Below are 22,129 nucleotides of genomic sequence, written 5' to 3'. Positions count from 1 at the left end.
TGAGGTCTAAAGATCTAGAAAATGCTAACAGATGTTACTCCAGGAACAGTTCATAAAATCCAAAGACCAGTTCTCAGTAATATGACAGAGATAATGTAAGTTTTACCATCGATGATGATGGATTTGTGAAGCTGCTAAAATATCAGATAATATACCTAGCAGTATTTCTTGTCTCTTTATATTCTGAGTTTAAATCCTGCCAAGATCAACTTTACTTTTCATCCTTCTGGGAGTGATAAAATAAAGTACCAGTCAAGTATAGGGGTTAATTTAGTTATTTAGTATTGTGCCTATAAAAGAAATTATCATGACCACTATTACCATCATCAACAAACCCCCACCAACATTTATGGCCTATTTATAACCACTACTACCACCACCACTACCATCATTAACACGGTTCATAATTTAAAGCTTGCTCCATTGGTAACTTCTTGTTTTCAGATTATAGCATTTTCCCTCAATACTATACTCTACTCAGGTGAGGTCTAGCAGGTTCTTGGTGACCTCACCAATGTTGGTACTATTAAGATTTACTTGGGCAAATGCCTTCTACAATAGCCCCGAGCTGACCCGAATCTAGAGAGTTGAGTATACAGAATTTGCACAGCAGCCTGTCAAATGGACTGAACCTATTCTTGAGTAGTAGACTTAATCTGTCATCTGATTTAACACTACTATCTGGTCTTTGGGTGTCCTTAGCAGAGTCCAATCTGCTGTAAACATTTAGAAAATCTGAATAAAACAATAACATACTGACTTACAAATAAATTCATATCTACTGTAAATATTTTGATGTGTCCAGGAAAACAATTCATCTAGTTTACCTAGATGGAGAAAGTTCACTGGGAAAGCTACATGTGATAGAATAGCATTCTATCCAAGAGAATATTTCTCACCTCCTTGTCATTAATGAAACTAGTTAAATACAAGTACCATGAATCCAAGTGGTCTTACAATAAGATTAACATTTCTGTGTTAGCAGATTTCCCAAATGAGAGATGTTCCCACATGCCTACCTAACAGCTCTTCTTTCCACACATAACAGATAAAAAAAAACGAATTGATAGGATACTCACTTTGCTTGTTCTCCTTCCACAACATCATGTAATAACACATAGTACTTTAGAATATTTGGACAGAACCATTTAGGCAGTTTGTTAGGAAATTGATTATGCTGTTGGCTCTGTTGTTGTGACAAAGTATTGAAGACACCTACTGGATCTGTGTGACCAGAAGACACAACAAACATACCTAGATTGGTGTTAAGGAGAAATAGTCACAAAAAAAAAAGAAAAACAAAGATCATTCTCTCCATTTCTTTTATCTTTTACATATATACTTCAATAAAGCCAGTTATAAAAATATTGGCCATGCATTTTCTTTCATTTCTTTATACTATTCCTATCAATAAAGACGAACACTTCATTCATTCCCTTCTGGTATGAATGTAGGTCCTTCCACTTAAGTAGGAAATCTTTTTTTTTTAAATAATGCTAATGTTTAATATATCTTCCCATTGACTAGTTAAAATATAAATATGTCACTGTACATACACTTCAGTTATAACTGATTAAGAACAAAAATTTCTGGTTTTCTGCCTCAATCAATATAGCTTTATTAAAATAGCCAAATTCTGAGATTCAATAAATGTTACTATTAAATAAGATCTACAAATATATAACAAATTGGTGATATGGACAATCCCAATGAATTAGCTTTTTTGATAAAAAAAACTTTCAGGAGATCCAGTTTCACTGGAGGAAAAAAGTAGTCAAGCACTGATCTGGCAACATATAAAAAACACTGAACCTTAAGCTCATTCATATTGGTATCTGTTGCCTTCCATGTTGAAATAATGAAGAACAGCTTCTCTTTCTTCAGCATAGCATAATCTATATTACTTTAGTTTTTTCTCTTCTGCTAATTTAACTTGTGCACTCATCAGTCAAAATTCACTCACAGGACTTTGATTGGCCTGAAGCTATAGAAGAAAACACTTGTAAAGGTGCCAAACAGTGGGACTGAACTCAAGAGCTTATGGTAGGGAAGCAAACTTAACCACACAGCCACACCTGCACCAATACACAACCACAGTGTCAACACTATCTCTGGCTTATGAATTAACTGCCAAGATTATAATGTGAAAGGTTTAAGAAAAAAAAGACCAATAGTCTCACAGACTGTCAGTGAATCTATTGATATTTTCTGCCTCAAATTGATGATCATAATGTTCAGTAACAGTACTTATGGATCTTTGATTAAAAATATAATTGTAAATTATTCAACTAAGGAACAAAAACAACATTTAAAAAAAAATATAATCTTTAAATTCATTTGTCAGAATAAATTCTTCACATAACTTGTTTAGAAAATATAACAATTCCCAAAATACTCATGTGCATGTTCAGTTTACCTTTGAAAGTCTATTTCCATTTATAGAAATAGATATTTATAAAAATCCAAATAAATGATAATTTATAAATATTCAGATATCTCTAAAGCAGTCTGTTTTTTTATAGCAATTTCTCATAGAAACAAACATGATTTTATAATATCAGTTATCCTATATAAGTACTATTATCTTATTGATAAAAAATCTCAATAAGAAAAGAAAAGTTTAAGTGAATTTCAAAATAAAAAATTTTAATGTGTTTATCTAGAGGGATGGTTGCATGGTTAAAAAGCTTGCTTTGCAATAACATGGCTTTGTGTTCATTCCCACTGTGCAGCACCTTGGACAAGTGGCTTCTATTATAGCCCTGAACTAACCAATGTCTTGTGAGTGAATTTCATAGACAGAAACTGTGTGGAAGCCAGTTTGTGTGTGTGTGTGTGTACAGCCATAAAAATACACAGAAGTCTGGTGCAGGCCCCTTCCTGGCCAGCTCCTGTCAAACCTTCCAACCCATATCAGCATGGAAGGTGAACATTAAACAATAATGATATATTGTGTGTGTGTGTGCATTTTTGTGTGTGTTTATTGCCCCACTCACTGACTGACAACTGGTGTTTGTTAATGTCCTCATAATTTAGCAGTTTCGCAAAAGAGACTGATAGAATAAAGACCAGACTAAAAAAAATTAAATACTGGGGTTGATTTGTTTAACTGGAAGGTCACAGTCCAATGACTGAAACAAGTTAAAGCTATATCTCGAATGTCAAGGTCATTTTCCCAAGATGAAATTTAAGCCAAACAATTTCAATACAAAAGAATACTCCAAAACTTTAAGTACTTTCTTTCTAATTCCCTAAAATAAAACATCTTCAAGAAAGATGCTAATATATTAAAAAGATGACTATGTGGTATTTTAAGGATACATGCAATAGAATGGTTCAGGAATTCATGATCAGATGGCGGCAGTAAATGAAGAAAACATTCCCGATATGCCTCAAACCATGGAGTGGTTGCTGAAAAGATAGAATTATAAAAAAAAAGAAAATTAAAAAATAGCCAATTTTTAAAAAAATCTTTTTTTTTATGTATTTTTGAATGAATCAAATTGTCTATACAAATGAAAACAATACTAAGAATGTACTGATGTAAAAAATAAAAATGTAAATTCAAATATTTTAACAGCTTGTTAACAATAAAATTTGATGCAACTCAATTAAATGAATTGGTTACCATTTATATTTTAGATTAAATTGTTTAAGAGGAAATGTATTAATTAAAAAAAATTGCATAAATCAGAACAAATTTTTTGGAAAGTAAATAATTATAAATACAATTATATTGCATAGAAATAATGTATAAGTAGATAATTGATGGTAGTATGAAATTTTCTAACAGCTATTAAATTTTTTTTTTTTTTTGGGGGGGGGGGGGGTATTTTTCAAATCTTGACATAAATAGAACAAGCTTTAAATTCATCAATTTTGGATTAGAGTCATGATTAACATCATCATTACATATCCATGTTGGCATAGCTTGCATAGTTTGACAGGATCTAGCAAATCTGAAAACTGCATCATGCTCCAATGTTTGCTTTAGCATGGTTTCTACGGCAGGATGCCCTTCCAAACAGCAACCACTTTAAGCATGTACTGAGTGCTTTTTTCATGACACCAGCACTAGTGAAGTCATCATGCAGATTGCAAGACTAAGATCCCTTTTGTCTGAATGGAGCAACAGTCAAGAAGGAGAGGTGGCTTTATGTTAGATAAGGAGTTAAAGTATGAAATAAAAGGCCAGAACAGAATAAGTTTCTTACTGTAGAAGAGCTACATAGCTACACACATAGAAGAGAGAATGAGAGTAGTCAAGGTGGAGCAGAGAAGATAAAAATAATGGTGAAGCAATGTCAAGGTGGATCCCCTTGATACAAGGTAGGTAAGGACATAACAGGGAATGAGGATGGGTAGGAGTTGCAGAAGCATATAGAAGAGTGAGAGATGGTTAGAAATATGAATGGATGAGAAGGTGAAATACTATGAAAATTAAGCATCAAAGGATAAGAAAGAAAGAAAGCAGATGAAAACTGCAAAAATAGGACATGAGTGAGGGATGGCTGTAGTAAATGGTAAATAAGGTATGAACAATGACACAAATTAGGGCAGGTAAGAAAGGACTGGTAGTGCAAAACAGTGGGGAGGATGAAAAACAGCAAAATTGTAATAATGATCCAGTAGAGATGGGAAGGACGAGAGAGAGAATCTTAGGATTCTCTATTACAATTGCCATACATCTTAAAGCAGTTAACTTCATAGACATCAACTCAGAACCCTCCATAGATAAAACTTATTTTTAAAAAATTTAAAAAAAAACAAAATAAAAAATACAATTCATAAATTCTTCAACCACCCCAATATATTAAAAACCTAGTTAAGAACATTTAAGATTCTGTTATCCAATAAACCTGTATTCAAGAAAATCACAAGACTTTAGAACAAGCACTTCATAATAGCAGGTACAGTGACAAAGTTCAATTCACAAATAAAACAATATCAAACAAAAAAATACATTTTATTCAGTCCACCCATCAACCTACAACTCCCAACAGTTATAGACAGCTTATGCTTCAGTATCCTACAGAAAGACCAACTAACTGTGAGTATCACAACTTGGTACAAACATAATGTTAGAATATTATAAGCAATTTTGCAGAAAAGCTATTGCTAATTACAATCAGTTAAATTATCTAAATATGAAAACCAAAATGTCACACCTAACCCAACAAATTGTAATTGAAACATTTCTTAATCCTGCCCCCCAAATAGAAACTGCCTTGTTAATAACAACCTATGGCACAGTGTTAATCACTTATGCTATAACACCAACTTCTGTTTCAAAAATAGGTTTGACTGTTATTGAATTCAAAACAAGATACAACCAACACATGCATACATTCTATAACTCAAATAGAAAACTCTGCTCACAGATCTCCTTTGTTATTGTTTGGTTTGGGTTTAAAAGTTCAAAGTGGACTAAACCTTTCATATCCCATGAAAGATAACATCTTACGTGGGTGAAGACCTTCTTTAGCCTGGGGTGCCAGTGTTTCTCCTTTCCCTACCCACTGTCTTCAATGTCTGACACTTTTATAGAGAACCCGTTTCTCGTCAACATTCACTATTCAGTCCAAAAAAGGTTCATTCGTGAGACATGATGGCAAAGAAAAGCACACATTCACTTTCTGCATGCGATTAGACTCAGAAATTGACTCAATTTGCTGACATTTCTGATGGCACACAGGTGTTGATGAAAGGTTGAATGACCAAATCCAAGCTTCTAATCTAGTTCAACAGTTACGGTGAGATTTTGTTCTACCAGGGTTTGCAGGACATCCTCATCGAAGCTTTACAGATCTTCCAGAACAAAGGTTGTCTTCTAGGCTGTAGTTTCCGACTTGGAATTTCTGGAACCACCATTGACACTGACTTTCGCTTACTGTTCAATCCCCATATACTGCATTAATATTCCTCGCACTTTCCATTGTGTTGTTGCCTTTATTGAACTCATAAAGCAAAATATGCTGAATATGCTCCTTTGTCACTTCTGTTATAGCTTTGAAAAAATAACTTAAAATTGAACTGCACTCTTCAAAACTTACACTAAGAATAAAGACCAGATAAAATTACTACCTGCTTTTATAGCAAGTTGATTCAGGTAGTTTATCCGCCCCCTCTCCGAATAAAAAAAAAATCACATTATGGGATGGCCCAATATATATATATATATACACACACACACACACACATTGATGAAGACATGAGTACTAACTTGCAAGGATGCAGATAAAATTTGTAGTAATACTTGTGTGTGTCTAAGTTCATTTGCTACCAATGAAATATTTAAACAATTACTAAAATTCTTCTATATTTACAAAGCCAGTGTTTAAAGAAAAACTCTTGCTCAGCTGACAGTGTGCTTGAATGCAAATGATCAATGCAAACCACATAACACCTGTGTTTACATAGATGTCTAAATGAAACCAAACTATAATATAAAAATAATCCTCACTACTTAACATGAAGAAAAGTAAGGATCCCTACTCAGCCAGAAGAATATCTTCCTTAGTCTTTGCTTCCTCTCTGCCACCACCTTATAAATGTCCAGCTTCTTTCCTCAATATTCTCCAACTACTGCTTTCTTCACAATTTATTTCTGCTCACCTTTATAAGCCACAAAAAATACACTATATCCCACCTACTTTCTTAGTTATGCATCAACCACAAAATGAACAAGAAATTATACAAAAACATTGAAAAGCTAAAATTTTACAAAAAAGTTTAAACTTCAAAATCAATGTCTACATCTCTTGTGCCGGTGCCAATATAAAATACACCCAGTACACTATGTAAAACAGTTGGTATGAGTAAATTCAACCACAGAAATCATGCAAAAACATGAAACATCCCATGCACACACGCATACATGTATATATACATACATATAGAATGTGACTCATGACCAAGTAAGACCTCTTCTTAAACCCATTTCACATTTGGTCTCCCCATAACTGATGGCATCTGATATGGCTCTTAACCCTTTCGTTACCAACCCGGCTGAAACTGCCTCTGGCTTTGAGTAACAAATGCCTTGTTTTCATAAGTTTTGAATTAAAATCTTCCACCAAACCTTAGTCACAATTTATGTTCCTAACATTAGCTGAATGATAACTAAGTTATTTTACTAAATTCTTTGTTATATTTAAAATTAATTGAAAGAAACACAGAGCATCTCAAAATAAATACAGTAACGAAAGGGTTAAGGCCTGCAAGGAACCTACAAGTCATTCCACACTGACCACAAGTTACCCTTTCAGCAATAGCTTGATCATCTCTATGACTACATTTATTGCTGAGTAGGCCTATACAAATATGTACATATCATTTAATGTTCACTGTCCATGCTGACATGAGTTGGACAGTCTAACTAGGGCTGGCAAGCTGTACCAGACTTTAGGCTGACTTGGCAAGGTTTCTACAGCTGAATGCCCTTCCTAACACCAATCACTCTAAGAGTGTAATGGGTGCTTTTACATGCCACTGGCATGGGTGCTATTTGCATGACACCAGTATCTGCCACAACTACGATTTCACTTGGCTTGATGAGTCTTTTCAATCATGGTATAATACCAAAGGTCTTGGTCATTTGTCATTGCCTTCATGAGGCCTAACACTCAGAAGGTGCTATTCACATGCCACCAGCATCAGCCACCTTGTCTCCATGAGGCCCAACACTCAAAAGGTGCTTTTTACATGCCACCAGCACCAGTTACATGACACCAACATTGGCCCACAACTACAATTTCACTTGGCTTAACGGGTCTCCTCAAGTATGCCTTATTACCAAAGGTCTTAGTCACTAGTCATTGCCTCCATGAGGCCCAATGTTCGAAGATCATGCTTCACCACCTCATCCCATGTCCTCCTAGGTCTACTTCTATCACAGGTTCCCTCCACAATTAGAGATCAGCACTTCTTTACACAGCTGTCCTTGTCCACATGCATCACATGACCATACCAACACAGTTGTCTCTCTTGCACATTGCAACCTATGCCTTTCATGCCCAACTTTTCTCTCAAGATGCTTACACTGTCATACATGCATTGACATTGCACATCCAGTAAAACATACTAGCTTCATTTTTTTTTCAAGGTTATGCATGTCCTCAGCTATCACAGCCCATGTTTCACTGCCATGTAGCATAGCTGTTCACACACAGGCATCATACAATCTGCCTTTCACTGAGAGAGAGGCGCTTTGTTGCCAGCAGAGGTAAGAGCTCTCTGAACTTTCCCCAGCCTATTCGTATTCTCATAGCTATACTCTAGGAGCATCCACCCCCACTACTAACTTGGTCACCAAGATAACAGAAGATATCTATTACCTCTAGCTTACCCACCTGGAGGTTGATGAGGTCTATTTTCTGTACATTTTCAGTGTTTATTGTATCTGTGCATCATCCACACACAAACCACTTTCCCAGTTGACCATCCTCTGATATTGCTGCACCCCTTATGTGTCCATAGCTTGCACCAAGTACATCTTATGGAGTTTCTACCAATACTTTTCCTACAGATAGAGCAGGGTCATCTACCTGAAGGGATTTGTGATTTGTCTGCTCTCCTACTTACTAAGACTTTGGTTTTTGCTAGATTAACTCTAAGGTCCTTTGATTCTAGATCTTGCTGCCATGGCTGATATTTCTAATCTGGTTAAGGTAGGGATTTGGCTATAAGAACAAGGTCATCAGTGTAGAGAAGCTCCTAAGGGTAACCTGTCTTAAATTCCTCTGTTATTGCTCAGAGGACATGGATGAACAAGAGTGAGCTGAGAACTGATCTTTGGTGAACCTCTACTTGTACCCTGAATTTCTCATTATACTCATTGCTAACCTTCACCTTACTGACAGCATCCCTGCACATGGCTTGTACAGCTCTCACCAACCACTCATCTATCCCTAGCTTCTGCATTGACTGCTAGATAATGGAGCAGGAGACTGTTCCATGGCTTTCACCATGTCGACAAAAGTCAAGTACAGGGGCTTATTTTTGACTAGATATTTCTCCTGCAGTTACCTAACTATGAATACAGCATCAGTCGTGCTCCTGTCTAGCACAAATCTAAACAGCATCTCATCTATGCTAATTCGCTCCCTAATTAATTGGGTTATGACCCTCTCTGTGACTTTCATCGCCTGGTCCAGAAGTTTGATGCCTCTGTAATTATTCCTGTCTTAAATGTCACCTTTGCCTTTGTAGCAGGTGACTATGATGCTGCTACACCAATCGTTGGCTATGACTTCATGCATGTGTATATACATACACACACATATATATATACCACACACACACACACACACACATCTACACACATATATATATACACACACACACACACACACACATCTACACACATATATATATACACACACACACACAACACACATATGTATACACACACACACACACATATATACACACATACACACACACATATACACACACACACACACACACACATGTATACACACACACACATGTATACACACACACACTACACACACATGTATACACACACACACACACATATATATTATGATTATACACATATAATATACACACCACACACTACATATATAGTTTACACACACACACACATATATACCTATGGTATACACACATTATTCTTATATATCTTAATGATTTCATTTGATCATATATTGATTATTGCTAAATACTCATCTGCACTTTGACACACTGTTATATTGTATGTAGGGTTTTACTATTATTTTACATTAACATGTTACACACTATGACATCTATATATCATTTGCTTTATAGTGTTCTTGATTATAGAATACTGCATCATTTTATGCTTTTATGCATTCCTGACACATTTCATAAATGCACAGTAACTAAATATTTTGTTGATATATTTGTGTATAGACACTGCTTATATGCACAAGGTGTGTATATGTCAATAGATATCTGATATTCTATGCATATAATTGTTTATATATCTACATCAATATATCTAAATGTTTCACTGTCTGGTGGGGAGGTATATGCATATGTATATATTTTTATGTATGATGATGATGTGTGTGTAGGCATGTGTAAGTATGTATAAATATATGCATGTATATATACACATGTGTGTGTATATCTGAGAAAAAGAGTGTGTGGTTGTATTTAAGTGTAAATTGATGTATCATACATATATGTATATAACTGTAGAGCCCTACCTCCTCCCACTTCCCTTTTGCACTCTTGCGAATTTACCTACCCACTTACCCTATTTAATCCTTTGTACCACTTCGCTTACATACACCTTATAAGTTGAGAGTATGCCTTGACACATCTTCACCATTTTCTCTCTCTATTCATCCCTCTTTCTTTTCCAACTGGGGTAGCCATGGGGTGTTATCAAAAGGTTCCTGGACTAGTTATGTTTAATAAAAAATAACTTATTCTCCTAAGTTTTAACATACTCACCTTCGAAATAATCACCCTGAGCAACAATACACCAGTCCCAGCGTTCCTGCCACTTTTGGAATCTAGCCTGAAAGTTATTTTCCATAACCAAGTCAAGAACCTTCTGCGATTTGCTCTGGATTTTAACAATGGTGTTAAAACGGTGACTTTTGAGCTATATTTTCATCTTAGGGAATGGATGGAAGTCTGCAGTTGCTAAATCTGGCAAATAGTGCAGGTTTGGAAGCAATGCCATGTTTTTGGCAAGAAACTCACAAGTGAGGAGAGCTCCAACTCTTCACAATCCACAAATCCAGTCACTTTCACCAAATGTCCTCCCTCAAACACTTCAAAACATCACAGCTGAACTCTCGAATAACGGTCTGGCCTTGGGGAATGAGTTCTTGATGCACAATACCACATTTCTGGGAGTCACACTTGTGGCAGGATTTCCAGATCACTCATCATCTTTCAGAGATATTCTCCCACTTTTGAAGCACCTGTGCCACTCAAAACATTGCATACAACCCATTGCCTCATCACCATAAGCTTGCTGAAGCATGCTCAATGTCTGTACCAGAATTCCCAAATTTTAACGCAAAATTTCACATCGGTTCTTTGTTCTAACTTCCTGTCCATTACAAAATTGTAGACTACAGCATATACATGATCACAAAAACACAAATTTCATAACTTGCGAAATAAACACCTGTGATGTCATTTGGCACACTGCCTCATGAAGGTCACTGCTAGCTCTCACTGCACATGCAACTATGTACTGCCATCTGTTGGCACATTACAGAACTAGTCCAGAAACTTTTTGATATCACCTCATATCTTCTTGACAGTAAGACACCTGTTTCTGTCCCTCTATCATACTCTCTCATCAGGTACAAAACCACCTCAATACTACTCCCTCTTCAGTTGAGGTGTGATATTTTGCAAGTTACTTGGTGACCTTGCTGATGCCACCTAAAAAGAACCCAGTACAATCTGAAAAGTGGTTAGCATAGGAAGGGCATCCAGTTGTAGAAACTATACAAAAGTAGGCAATAGACCTTGGCACTATCTTCTGGTATGCCAGTTCCTGTCAAACCGACACCAGTATGGAAAATGGGCTTTAAATGCATCATAGTTCTTAAGGTTGAAGAAAGGATCCACAAGTCAATTTTAAAATCACTTACCAGCAAAAAGAAAACTAGAAGTGGTAGAATTGTACATTTTCCAAAAAAAATTTCTCAGTTTGTTTGAATATATTCTTGGAATTTTTTTTTTTTAAAAAAGATTTTATAATTTTTTTCCAGAGAAATTGTATTGAACAATTGGATAACCCTTCCAAGAACGCTGTATTATTGTAAAACCGTGATGCGTGGTTATTTTCATTTATTTAACATGTGGATACATTTGTAAATTTGTATATTTGACTTGCTAAAATATTAATTCCAACTATGTATTGAAATTTTATATTATATTTTTTTTCGCAAAATTTTAACAATTTTTCTGGTTGAGGGCTTATGTAGTGATGCAAGTCATAATAAACCTTTATCAGTGGTAATATGATGTAATGGTCAGGTTACCCAAATAGGTATGATTGTTAGTTTCCTATTGGTTAAAATTACTGCCCATATTTGAATTCTAAACTTTCATCTCAGAGAAATCTTTCACAAAATATGGTTCTTAGAATTCAGGTATGAGCAGTTATAAAAACCCTGATTTTTATGAGATTAATCAGTGTTTGTTAGTTGTCACTCAACTCCACAACTAACTCTCAGTGTTCGTTGGTTGTCACTTGATTCCACAACACTCATTCTGAGATATTGGCTATTCTTATGCCAGATCTATTACTTAATTCAACAAGGGTATTTTGAATTGTGGTGTAAAACTCTAGTAGATTAGTATGGAAGAATTAGTTAATATAAATTTTGTTGTAATCCTCTACGACAGTTTTCTTTTGACTTATAAATGTACTGTAAATATTAACCCTTTAGTGTTCAAACCAGCCAAAATTAAATCCTCTTTATTTGTTCAAGCCAGCCATATCCGACTGCTCTACGAAATCACTAAAAAAATAAACAAATCACATTGAATTCTCATAGCTTTGAGATAATGCGAGATGAAGCCTTTCCTGCATTTATTCAAGTATAAATACTGTGAAATTGTTTAGACTACATGATTTTTTTCAACATCTGAAGAGAAGTCTGTACCTTAGTTTTTAATGAAATGGCATCAGCAAGTAGCGATTCTGACTTTGAAGGTTTTACTCTTGACGATATAGAAAACATAAATGAAAACAAGAGTATTTTGTCTTCAGATGAATCTGATATCGATATTTGTGAATATTCAGACAAAGAAGATTTTGAGAACGAAAGTGATGAAAATGATATCATAAACATGGCAACATGGTCAAAGATTACAACACCAATCACTATTCCCGATTTCATAGAAAACACTGGTCCACAACACAGTTTACCTCCTGATGCTCAACCATTGGACTATATTTTTATTTTTACCAGAAAGTTTTTTTTGGGAAATGTTGCAGAGGAAACAAATATGCGCAACGTATAATTTCTATTCACGGAAGAAATGATCCACTATGGAAGCCAACTTATACTGGGGAAATGAAAGTGTTTTTCACAATCAATATTATGTTTGGTGTTAAACAGCTTCCTCGACTGTGGAACTACTGGAGTCCTGATAATGATCTGCATATCTCAAGTATAATGTCAAAAACGAGGTATTCAAAAATATCTCAGTATTTACATTTAACTGATTCTGCTAATGCCCCCAGCAAAAACGACCCAAACTACGATCCTCTGCACAAAGTACGTCCAGTAATTGATTTACTCTTTAATAATTATAAAACTGTATCTACCTGGGAAAAATCTCAGTGTAGATGAAGCCATGATAGGCTATAAGGGCAGAGTACATTTTCAGCAGTACATGCCTACCAAACCTACTAAATGGGGGATCAAGGTATGGAAAGTTTGTGAATCAGACACTGGATATTGTGTAAACTTCGATGTTTACACAGGCAAAAAAATATAATGGAAACAGACCATATGGATTAGGACACGATGTAGTAGGGTCTCTTACTGAACCATTTCACCATCAACAGTAACACCTCTATTTTGATTGTTTTTTTTTTTCCCTTCAGTGGCTTTGGCAGAAAATCTTGCCCATGTAAGCACTTACATGTGCAGTACTGTTATGGGAAACCATAAAGGTTTATCCCATGAAATGAAAACAAAATTTTTAAAAAAAAGAGTGGACATTTTACAATTGCAAAAAGAAAATTTATTAGCTACTCCTTTCAAAGACAAGACAGATTTTATTTCTGTCTTCTAATGAACAACCTGATGTTATTGCTGAGGGGAAACCCCTAGTGAATATTTGCTATAAGAAATATATGGGTGGGGTTGATAAATCTGACCAATATTGGACATATTACCAAGTTGGTCGAATTAGGAAGAAATGGTGGAGGTACATTTTGTGGTTTTTAGTTAATTTAACTGTAGTAAATTCATATATTGTATATATAAAAAGCCACAAGGTACCTCTGCTACCAAAGGACTATGACCATTTGAAATTTTGGGTTGACATCACATCTCAGTCACGTGAGGGCTTTTCTTCTAGAAAGTACAGAACTGGGAGAAAAGCAAAATTAACTGAGGTGGATATCAACAGAGAAAATATTGACTTTCATAAAGTGGAAAAGATAAATGGAAGAAAAAAAAGTTTGCAGACTGTGTTTACTGCAAAAAAGAAAAACTGAAAAAGGGTATCAGATTAAGACTTCATATATGTGTTCCTTTTGCGAAGTGCCCTTGTGTAAAGGGTGCTTTGGGTAGTTTCATGACAGAAATATGTCATAACTGTATTATTTTGTATATTCCTTTTCATTTTATTATAAATAATATTTGAAAGTGAGAAATGCATATTAATTTTCAGTATGTTACACACCTGTATTCACCTTTGTCTCACCTGTTAATGAGCTTTTTTTATTAGATGCATTTTGTTACGTAAATGAATTCATTAAATTGTATAAGAGTACAAAGCCAATAGTATATTGACTAGTAAAAGAGTTTTGTACTTTATTTTCAATAAAAATGTTTGGATGAAATATAGAAAAATAAAATCTTGTACCGATTACACCTGTATTTTAATTCAAAATAATGTACCTCGTCTTGAAAAATATAAAATTGTTGGCAGTTGACATCTGGGATAATTTTAGTAACAAATCAAACAGGTAAGATGTATTAAGAATATGAATTTTAGTGTTTATTCATAATGTTATTGTTTTTAATCAGAAATATCAGCTAAAATTACTTAACTATAAACCACTGGCATATAAGCACCCATTTACAAAATTTCAAATCTATATGCAGAAAATTAACAAAGTTACAAGCAAATATTGTGGACACCCCACTTGAACCTGAATAAATCAAAATTCATGTGAACAGATAAGCATTACATTTGACAAATTAATCTGAACACTAAAGGGTTAAATGAAATTAAATAAACTAATTTAGTAAATAATTTCTCTTTCTTCATTTTCTTCAACCTGTTAATGAAATTTATTTCTGCAACTATGAAACTTATAGCAGTGAAAAAGAGCGAGCTTTATTTATCTTCAACACACATGCATGTTCCGCATCTTGGTGTGTATAATTCATCACAGCCTTTTAACAGCCTGAGTTAAGATTTATGTATAGTGATAATACTTATAATTAAGTTATAAGTGACGGGTTTATCACCATAGATTCCTACTCAATAAACATCTATATTTATTATCTTTTCCAAGTCAAAACCATTATAAACCAGATAATCAACATCGTTATAAATTAGTGACCAACCGACATGGACTTCGAATACTACTCAGGAGAATAATCACCATATAAGTTAGATAAATCACTGTTTCACACCCAATGTATCTCAAATATTGTTTTGATCACACTTGGAATCTTTTCATCAGAGGTTTACTTAATCAGTGCTAATTTGGGGCTCAACAACAAACTAAAAACTACGTCAACAAAAGAAGAAACTTCTACATAGTTCCTTAATCTGCTTGAAATCATCAATCTCCATCCATCCTTTCACATTTACTTGTCTTATCAAAGGAAAACATGCAGTGAATAATGTAATCCTAAATACACACTACCTAGAAAATGCCTTTTATCACAGGTCTCCTCAATCAGGACTAATCTGAGGTAAAACAAAGACATTCTAAAAATCATCTCTTTTAATCAATAATCTTGAAAGGACAAACACCAAAATTAGTTTGAATAGTAAGTGAAATCAATTCAGTGAGACACTCAACTATATATAAAGTGAGTATAAAAAAACAATTTAAAATAAGTATATATTAAGGGCAAAAAAAAGCATTAGTTCAATAATTATTATTATTTTAATTATTTCTGCAAATGTGAGAAACAAGTCTAGACATGTTCCAGTCTCATCAGACCTTTCCAGCGAAAGTACAGACTTCTCTGTACTTATCAAAATAGAAATAAAAAAAGATTACTAAATAGTTGTACAATATTATACATAAGCCATGCAAAATTACCATATTTAAAAACTTAAATTACTTAAGTTCGTTATTCAGAGATGTATAAAGCCTTTATAATGCTACCTCTCTCTCACATTGTAATAATAACTTTGTAACTTACCACTTAGCTGCAGATCATAATCACCCACAGAGATAACATTTCTTTGATTGCCATCCAATAGCTGAGGCTGGGCACTAGCTACAGTATCGGTCATCATTTTCCGAGCAACAGCTTGTTGTGGGGGAGGTGTGTTCAAATCTTTCACTGTTATTTTCAAGTTATGTATTGAGTGAAGGACATTGTTGGGATCTCGAATATGAGCTGGAAGATGAAAATAGAGTATGTTAAAGAATAATACTTGCTTATCATATGCACAAGATTAATTTTGGCTTTTGTATGGAATTGTAAGTATTTAGTCCTAAATGTATTACTGGTACATGTATTTGCACCTGCATGATTTAAACTCAGAAAAATTAGATATTTAACTTGATACAATAAAATATTTAGTTTGAAGTAATTTTATTATAGCAATCTCCATTGATCATCTACTTCACATAGATATTGATTTCTTCTCACTAGACACAACATCAGTACTTTAGAGAAAGGGTCATAAAAAATACTAATCCACCAATTATATTACTTGTTTTAAACACATAGCTCATGAGGCAGATGTTCACTTTATTGTTGCCAAAAAAAAAATCTTTTACCAGAAAAAGCACAATTGTGCTAATAGTAAAAATAAGTATATGACTTAAGCATTACATTTATAATAAAATTTATGAAGACTACAATGCTTCAAAATATCTACTAATGTAAAATAAAATATTTCCAGCATATTCAAAGTACTGACATTGTCTGAGATAACCTGAATATTGAGAAGAATGTAACTAAATTTCATTATCGTCACAACCAAATAAATCCCTGGAAGCAGAAGATGAATTCAAAAATTCTGTGAAATTAAAAAATGTAACAAAAGCTAATTCACAATATGAAGTGGTTGAAAACATTTTTCCATTTCATTGTTTTCAATACATGCAATTCCAAAACAAGTGGACTAATAAAATTTCCAATACTTAAATCTAATATTTTTAATTATCTGTTAGAGGTAAATTTTTTAAACATGAAAATGGTTTACAGAACATAATCTAATATTAAAAATATAAATAACCTAGTTTCTGTAGTTAACCAGTTAAATACAAACTAAAGCAAAAAAAAAAAAAAAATTCATGAACTTATTATTATAATCATGATTTCTACAGTCTTAATATCACAAAGTATGGGAAAGGCATGTCTACCCAAGGAATTCATTGGCATTTTATCAACTCCAAAATTTGCTTTAAGAACTTGAAACAAATTTTATGTTTTAGAACAAATAAAAACAAAAATAAATATTATTATTGTAGATGTCTCCAAATTCAAATCAGATAATAAATCAATAATATTACAATACTGATAAACTAAAGAATAAAGATTACTGAAAAACCTTCAAGTTTGTAATATTTCTTCACTAGTTCTCCATTACAATTTTGTTTCATAAGATAGTAAGATGATGAAAGGTGGCAGTAATTATATCCATTATAGCTCTTCTGAAACTGGTAAGATTGATATACAGGTTACATTCCAGAAGGTTTTAGGAGAGGCAGTCATAATTGTCCCAGATTATTGTAATTTTAGCATATCATTACTATAAATCTAAGAAGCTGACCTGCCAACTTTTGTTATTCCAGACTGAAGGAGATGGTTGTAACAGCACTTTGAACACACTCTACTAAACACACACTAGTCACAGCTGACTAGTTTTCAGAATGCAGTCAGGACATTTTAAAGCTTACTATTGCTATAAAGTTTTGTGTTAAACAGGACAAAAACATTACAGAAACTATGAAATGCACCAGACTACTTATGGATTAACTTTTTTACTGGCACAAGAAGTTCAAAAAATGGTAGAGAGGGAGTGAGACAATGAGGTGTGAGATAGAAAAAGTCATCCAAACATTAGAGCTGATTGAGAAAATTCACAATTTTTTGGATGAAAACTGTCCTATCTATAAAGAAAATAATCATATAATTTGAAGTTGGTATGACAACTGTACACAGAATTATTCATAAATATCTGAACATGTGCAAAATTTGTGCCAAGTTTGTTCCCAGGATGCTCATAACTGAGCATCCTGGTAACCATCTATTTGTCAGAGATGGTCATAAAGACTGTTCCTCATCCTCCCTACAATCAGGGCCTTGCTTCCTGTAACTTTTGGTTGTTCCCCAAACTAAAGAAGAACCTGAGGAGCTGTCATTTCAAAAATGAAGGAGGCTTGAGACAAGGGTCCTGAGCACCTTTACTTTGAAGGACTTCTATGGGACCTTCTCAAAGTGGCCAGAATGCACAAGTGGATTAAAATCAGGGTATCATATTTTGGCAGAGATTAGAATTTTATACTTCTTTGATTTTAATAAATCTCCTGAAAAATGTCAGAAAGCTTCTGGAATGTACCTATTAGTTGACGTAATAAATGTCAACTGTAACATCTGCAGGTCAGTCTCAAGGAAAAATGTGGAATCTCTAAAGGTTTACAATTCTAGGAAGGAAGGACTGAAAAAAAAAAAAACATCTCGTGTATAGGGTCTATGATATGAGACAGTAAAAGTAATAGGTGGGTGAAAGACAAGAGAGAACAGAGGAAAGAATGTGCAGCAACTAGTTCAGAGAAGCAGAAGTTATTGTTGTAGTAATAAAGAAAAGGATCAATGTATTGGTAGACAGCTGAAGTGTATTAGTAAGTGAATTTTCTGTTAGTCAAACAGCCTACTTTTGGATGTGACCCAGTATAGTGATATACAGCACTACCCATTCAGATGTAAGTGGTACTTTAGTGTTCTTACTTCAGCTTCATAGAGGGTTAACAACTGATCATGTCTGCTGTGAGGTATTTAAATTGAATGTGGTGCCTTTGCTTACATGATCAAGAAGGCATAGCTGTGTAGTAAGAAGTCTGCTTCCCAACCATTTGGTCCTGAGTTCAGTTCTGCTGCATGGTACCTTGAGCAAGTGTCTTCTACTGTAATCCCATGCAGGCCAAAGCCTTTTGAGTGGATCTAGCAGATGGAAACTGAAAGAAACTCATTGTGTGTATCTGTGTTACTGTCTTCACCTTGGCATTGTATGATAATTGTAAACAATATCACCATCATGCTAGTGATATCCATTTCCAATCTTGCATGAAAACATGTCTGGTCATAAGCAAATATTAAGTTACTTGAAAACTTGTAAGGGTTGGCAACAGGAAGGGCATCTGACCATAAAAAATCTGTCTCAACAAATTATGTCCAACCCATGTAAGCATGGGAAATGGATACTAAAACAATAATGGTGAAACAGTATACAACACCAAGTTGGTCATTCATACAATGAATGAATAGTGTATACCAGAGACAATAGCATGTGGCTCAGGGAAAAATCCACTGACACTCCACACAAGTGTTCTCCAAACAGGAAACATCTAATCCAAAAAAATGAGAGATGTGTGTAAACAAACAAGCAACATAGCTAGATAATTTTCATGCTAAACCTAGTTAAATGCTTTGCAAATATTAATTGCCTCTCCACACTATCATGTTGCATTTCTCATTAGCAGTTTATAACTAATGCTCAATCAAACCAACTTAGCACCAATGAACTTGGCTTATCTCTCAAATGAATATTATATATCCAACCAACAAATCTGCCTTATCTTATTTCTTTCCACCTTTTCGTAGGTCTGTCATCTATTTTATCTAACTTTCAAAATTATATGACTATTTTCTGTAAGGTAATTAATTCTTTCAGCACACAAAATAGAAAAAGAAAAGAAAAAGAAATTCCAAAAAACCTTTTTCTGTTACTGTGAACTTGAGTGAATATCGACCAACAAGTCCAATACATCATTGATTATTACCATCATTGAAATTAGCAATTACAAGTGAGATGTAATCTTTCAATTTGAAGTGCTTATTCTGTTAAACAGCAAAAAAAGATTCCATATCAATTATCATCATCATCTTTTAATATTTGTCTTCAATACTGGCATGAGTTGGATAGTTTGACCAGAGCTGGCAAGCTGGAGGGCTGCACCAGGTTTCAGTCTGATTTGGTTTGGTTTCTACAGTTGGATGCCCTTCTTAATGCCTGCCACTTTACAGATTGTGTTGGATGCTATTTATGTGGCACCAGCACAGGTGCTTTTATGTGACACTGGCATGGGTGCTTTTACCTGGTGCTGGTATGGGAACTATTATGTGGTGCCAGCACAGGATTCTTGCAGACCAATCCTCTTCAGCAAGCAGAGCAGCATTAGTACTTCTGCTGTGGAGAATGAGTCTTCTTGAATACAGTAAGGCACCAGATATTTCAATCCTTTGTCATATCCTCCATAAGGTTTAGTGTCCTAGGACCATCCTTCAGTACTTCGTCTCATGTCTTCCTGGGTCTCCCTCTTCCAGGAGTTCCATCTATTTTGAGTAATTGATAATTCTTCATGAGGCTATCAACATCCATCTGAATCACATGACCAAACCAACAGAGTCTTCTCTCTTGCACACTGCATCCAATTCCTCTCATACCTAACTTTTCTCTCAACACACTAGCAGTTGCACATGTACACTAACGTTACTCATCCAGTGGAGGATACTAACCTCATTTCTCTCTAACCTTCACATGTCCTCTGCATTCAGGGCCCAAATCTCACTACCATGTAGAACTGCTTTTCGTATACATGCATCATACAATCTTCCTTTCATTTGGAGAGAGAGATCTTGGATTGCCAACACAGATAAAAGCTTCCTGAATTTTCTTTATCCTATACTTACTCCTAGCTACTACACTTTTTGTACATCCTCCCCTACAACTAATTTGATCCTCTAGGACCTCTGGGACATTTGAGAAAATCAATCTGGTTAAACTCATTGGGTTGTTAAATAACAGACACTTAAATGATTTCTTTTCTCCAATTCTAAAAATGGATTGACTAAAAACACTCACTGTGTACTTTAATTAAAATATCTTTTCACTTTGGACATTGTATGGTTTACAACATGACTGCTTTTCATGAAACATGCACCTAATTTTCTGAGATCAGCTGAAATATTTCTCATTTATTTTAGACAGAGAAATGCTAAATAAATTCAAAGCAGTTAAACAGCAAATTAGAGGTCATAAAACATGTACCTACAGTACTAGCATTCACAATTCATGTGCCATTTTGGAAACATTATAAATACTTATTAAATACATGTGAATGCAATAACAAAATATTTAAATGAAATGGATTACAATGAGTACTGAATAACATAAGAGAATGTTATACTATCATCATCATCATCGTTTAGCGTCCGCTTTCCATGCTAGCATGGGTTGGACGGTTCGACTGGGGTCTGGGAAGCCATAAGGCTGCACCAGGCCCAGTCTGATCTGGCAATGTTTCTACGGCTGGATGCCCTTCCTAACGCCAACCACTCCATGAGTGTAGTGGGTGCTTTTTACGTGCCAGACAAGGCTGGCAAACGGCCACGATCAGATGGTGCTTTTTACGTGCCACCGGCACGGGGGCCAGGCGAGGCTGGCAACGGCTACAAATGGATGGTGCTTTTTACGTGCCACCGGCACGAGGCCAGTCGTGGCGGCGCTGGCAACGGCCACGTTCGGATGGTTCTCTTACGTGCCACCGGCACTGGTATCACAGCTGCAATTTCCATTGATGTTGATCGATTTCGATTCTCACTTGCCTCAACAGGTCTTCACAAGTAGAGTTTTGTGTCCCCAGAAGGAAAGGTATGCATAAGTCGACTGGCACATCCCGGGTTATGGACTCACTTATCCTGCCGGGTCTTCTCACGCACAGCACACTTCCAAAGGTCTCGGTCTCTAGTCATTTCCTCAGTGAGACCTAAAGTTCAAAGGTCGTGCTTCACCACCTTGTCCCAGGTTTTCCTGGGTCTGCCTCTTCCACAGGTTCCCTCAACCGCTAGGGTATGGCACTTTTTCACACAACTATCTTCATCCATTCTCACCACATGACCATACTAGCGCAAACGTCTCTCTTGCACACCACAACTGATGCTTCTTAGGTCCAGCTTTTCTCTCAAGGTACTTATACTCTGTCGAGTATGAACACTGACATTAC

The 22,129-nt window shown here is 35.0% G+C and overlaps 1 protein-coding gene across 1 annotated transcript in view; it reads right to left on the bottom strand.

Moving 5' to 3' along the window:
• LOC115229790 (trafficking protein particle complex subunit 8) overlaps positions 1-22,129 on the bottom strand; it is a 96,113-nt gene that overhangs the window by 57,153 nt on the left and 16,831 nt on the right. The window contains exons 2-4 of the mRNA XM_029800109.2: positions 16,092-16,292; positions 3,322-3,411; positions 1,080-1,254 (exon numbers count right to left, since the gene is read on the bottom strand). Of these exons, the coding sequence (XP_029655969.2) occupies positions 1,080-1,254; positions 3,322-3,411; positions 16,092-16,292 (466 nt within the window). The remainder of the gene's footprint in view (positions 1-1,079; positions 1,255-3,321; positions 3,412-16,091; positions 16,293-22,129) is intronic.

The sequence above is a fragment of the Octopus sinensis genome, linkage group LG1 (assembly GCF_006345805.1).
Source record: "Octopus sinensis linkage group LG1, ASM634580v1, whole genome shotgun sequence".
Lineage (NCBI taxonomy): Eukaryota > Metazoa > Mollusca > Cephalopoda > Octopoda > Octopodidae > Octopus > Octopus sinensis.
This window is presented reverse-complemented; position numbering and strand designations above follow the sequence as displayed.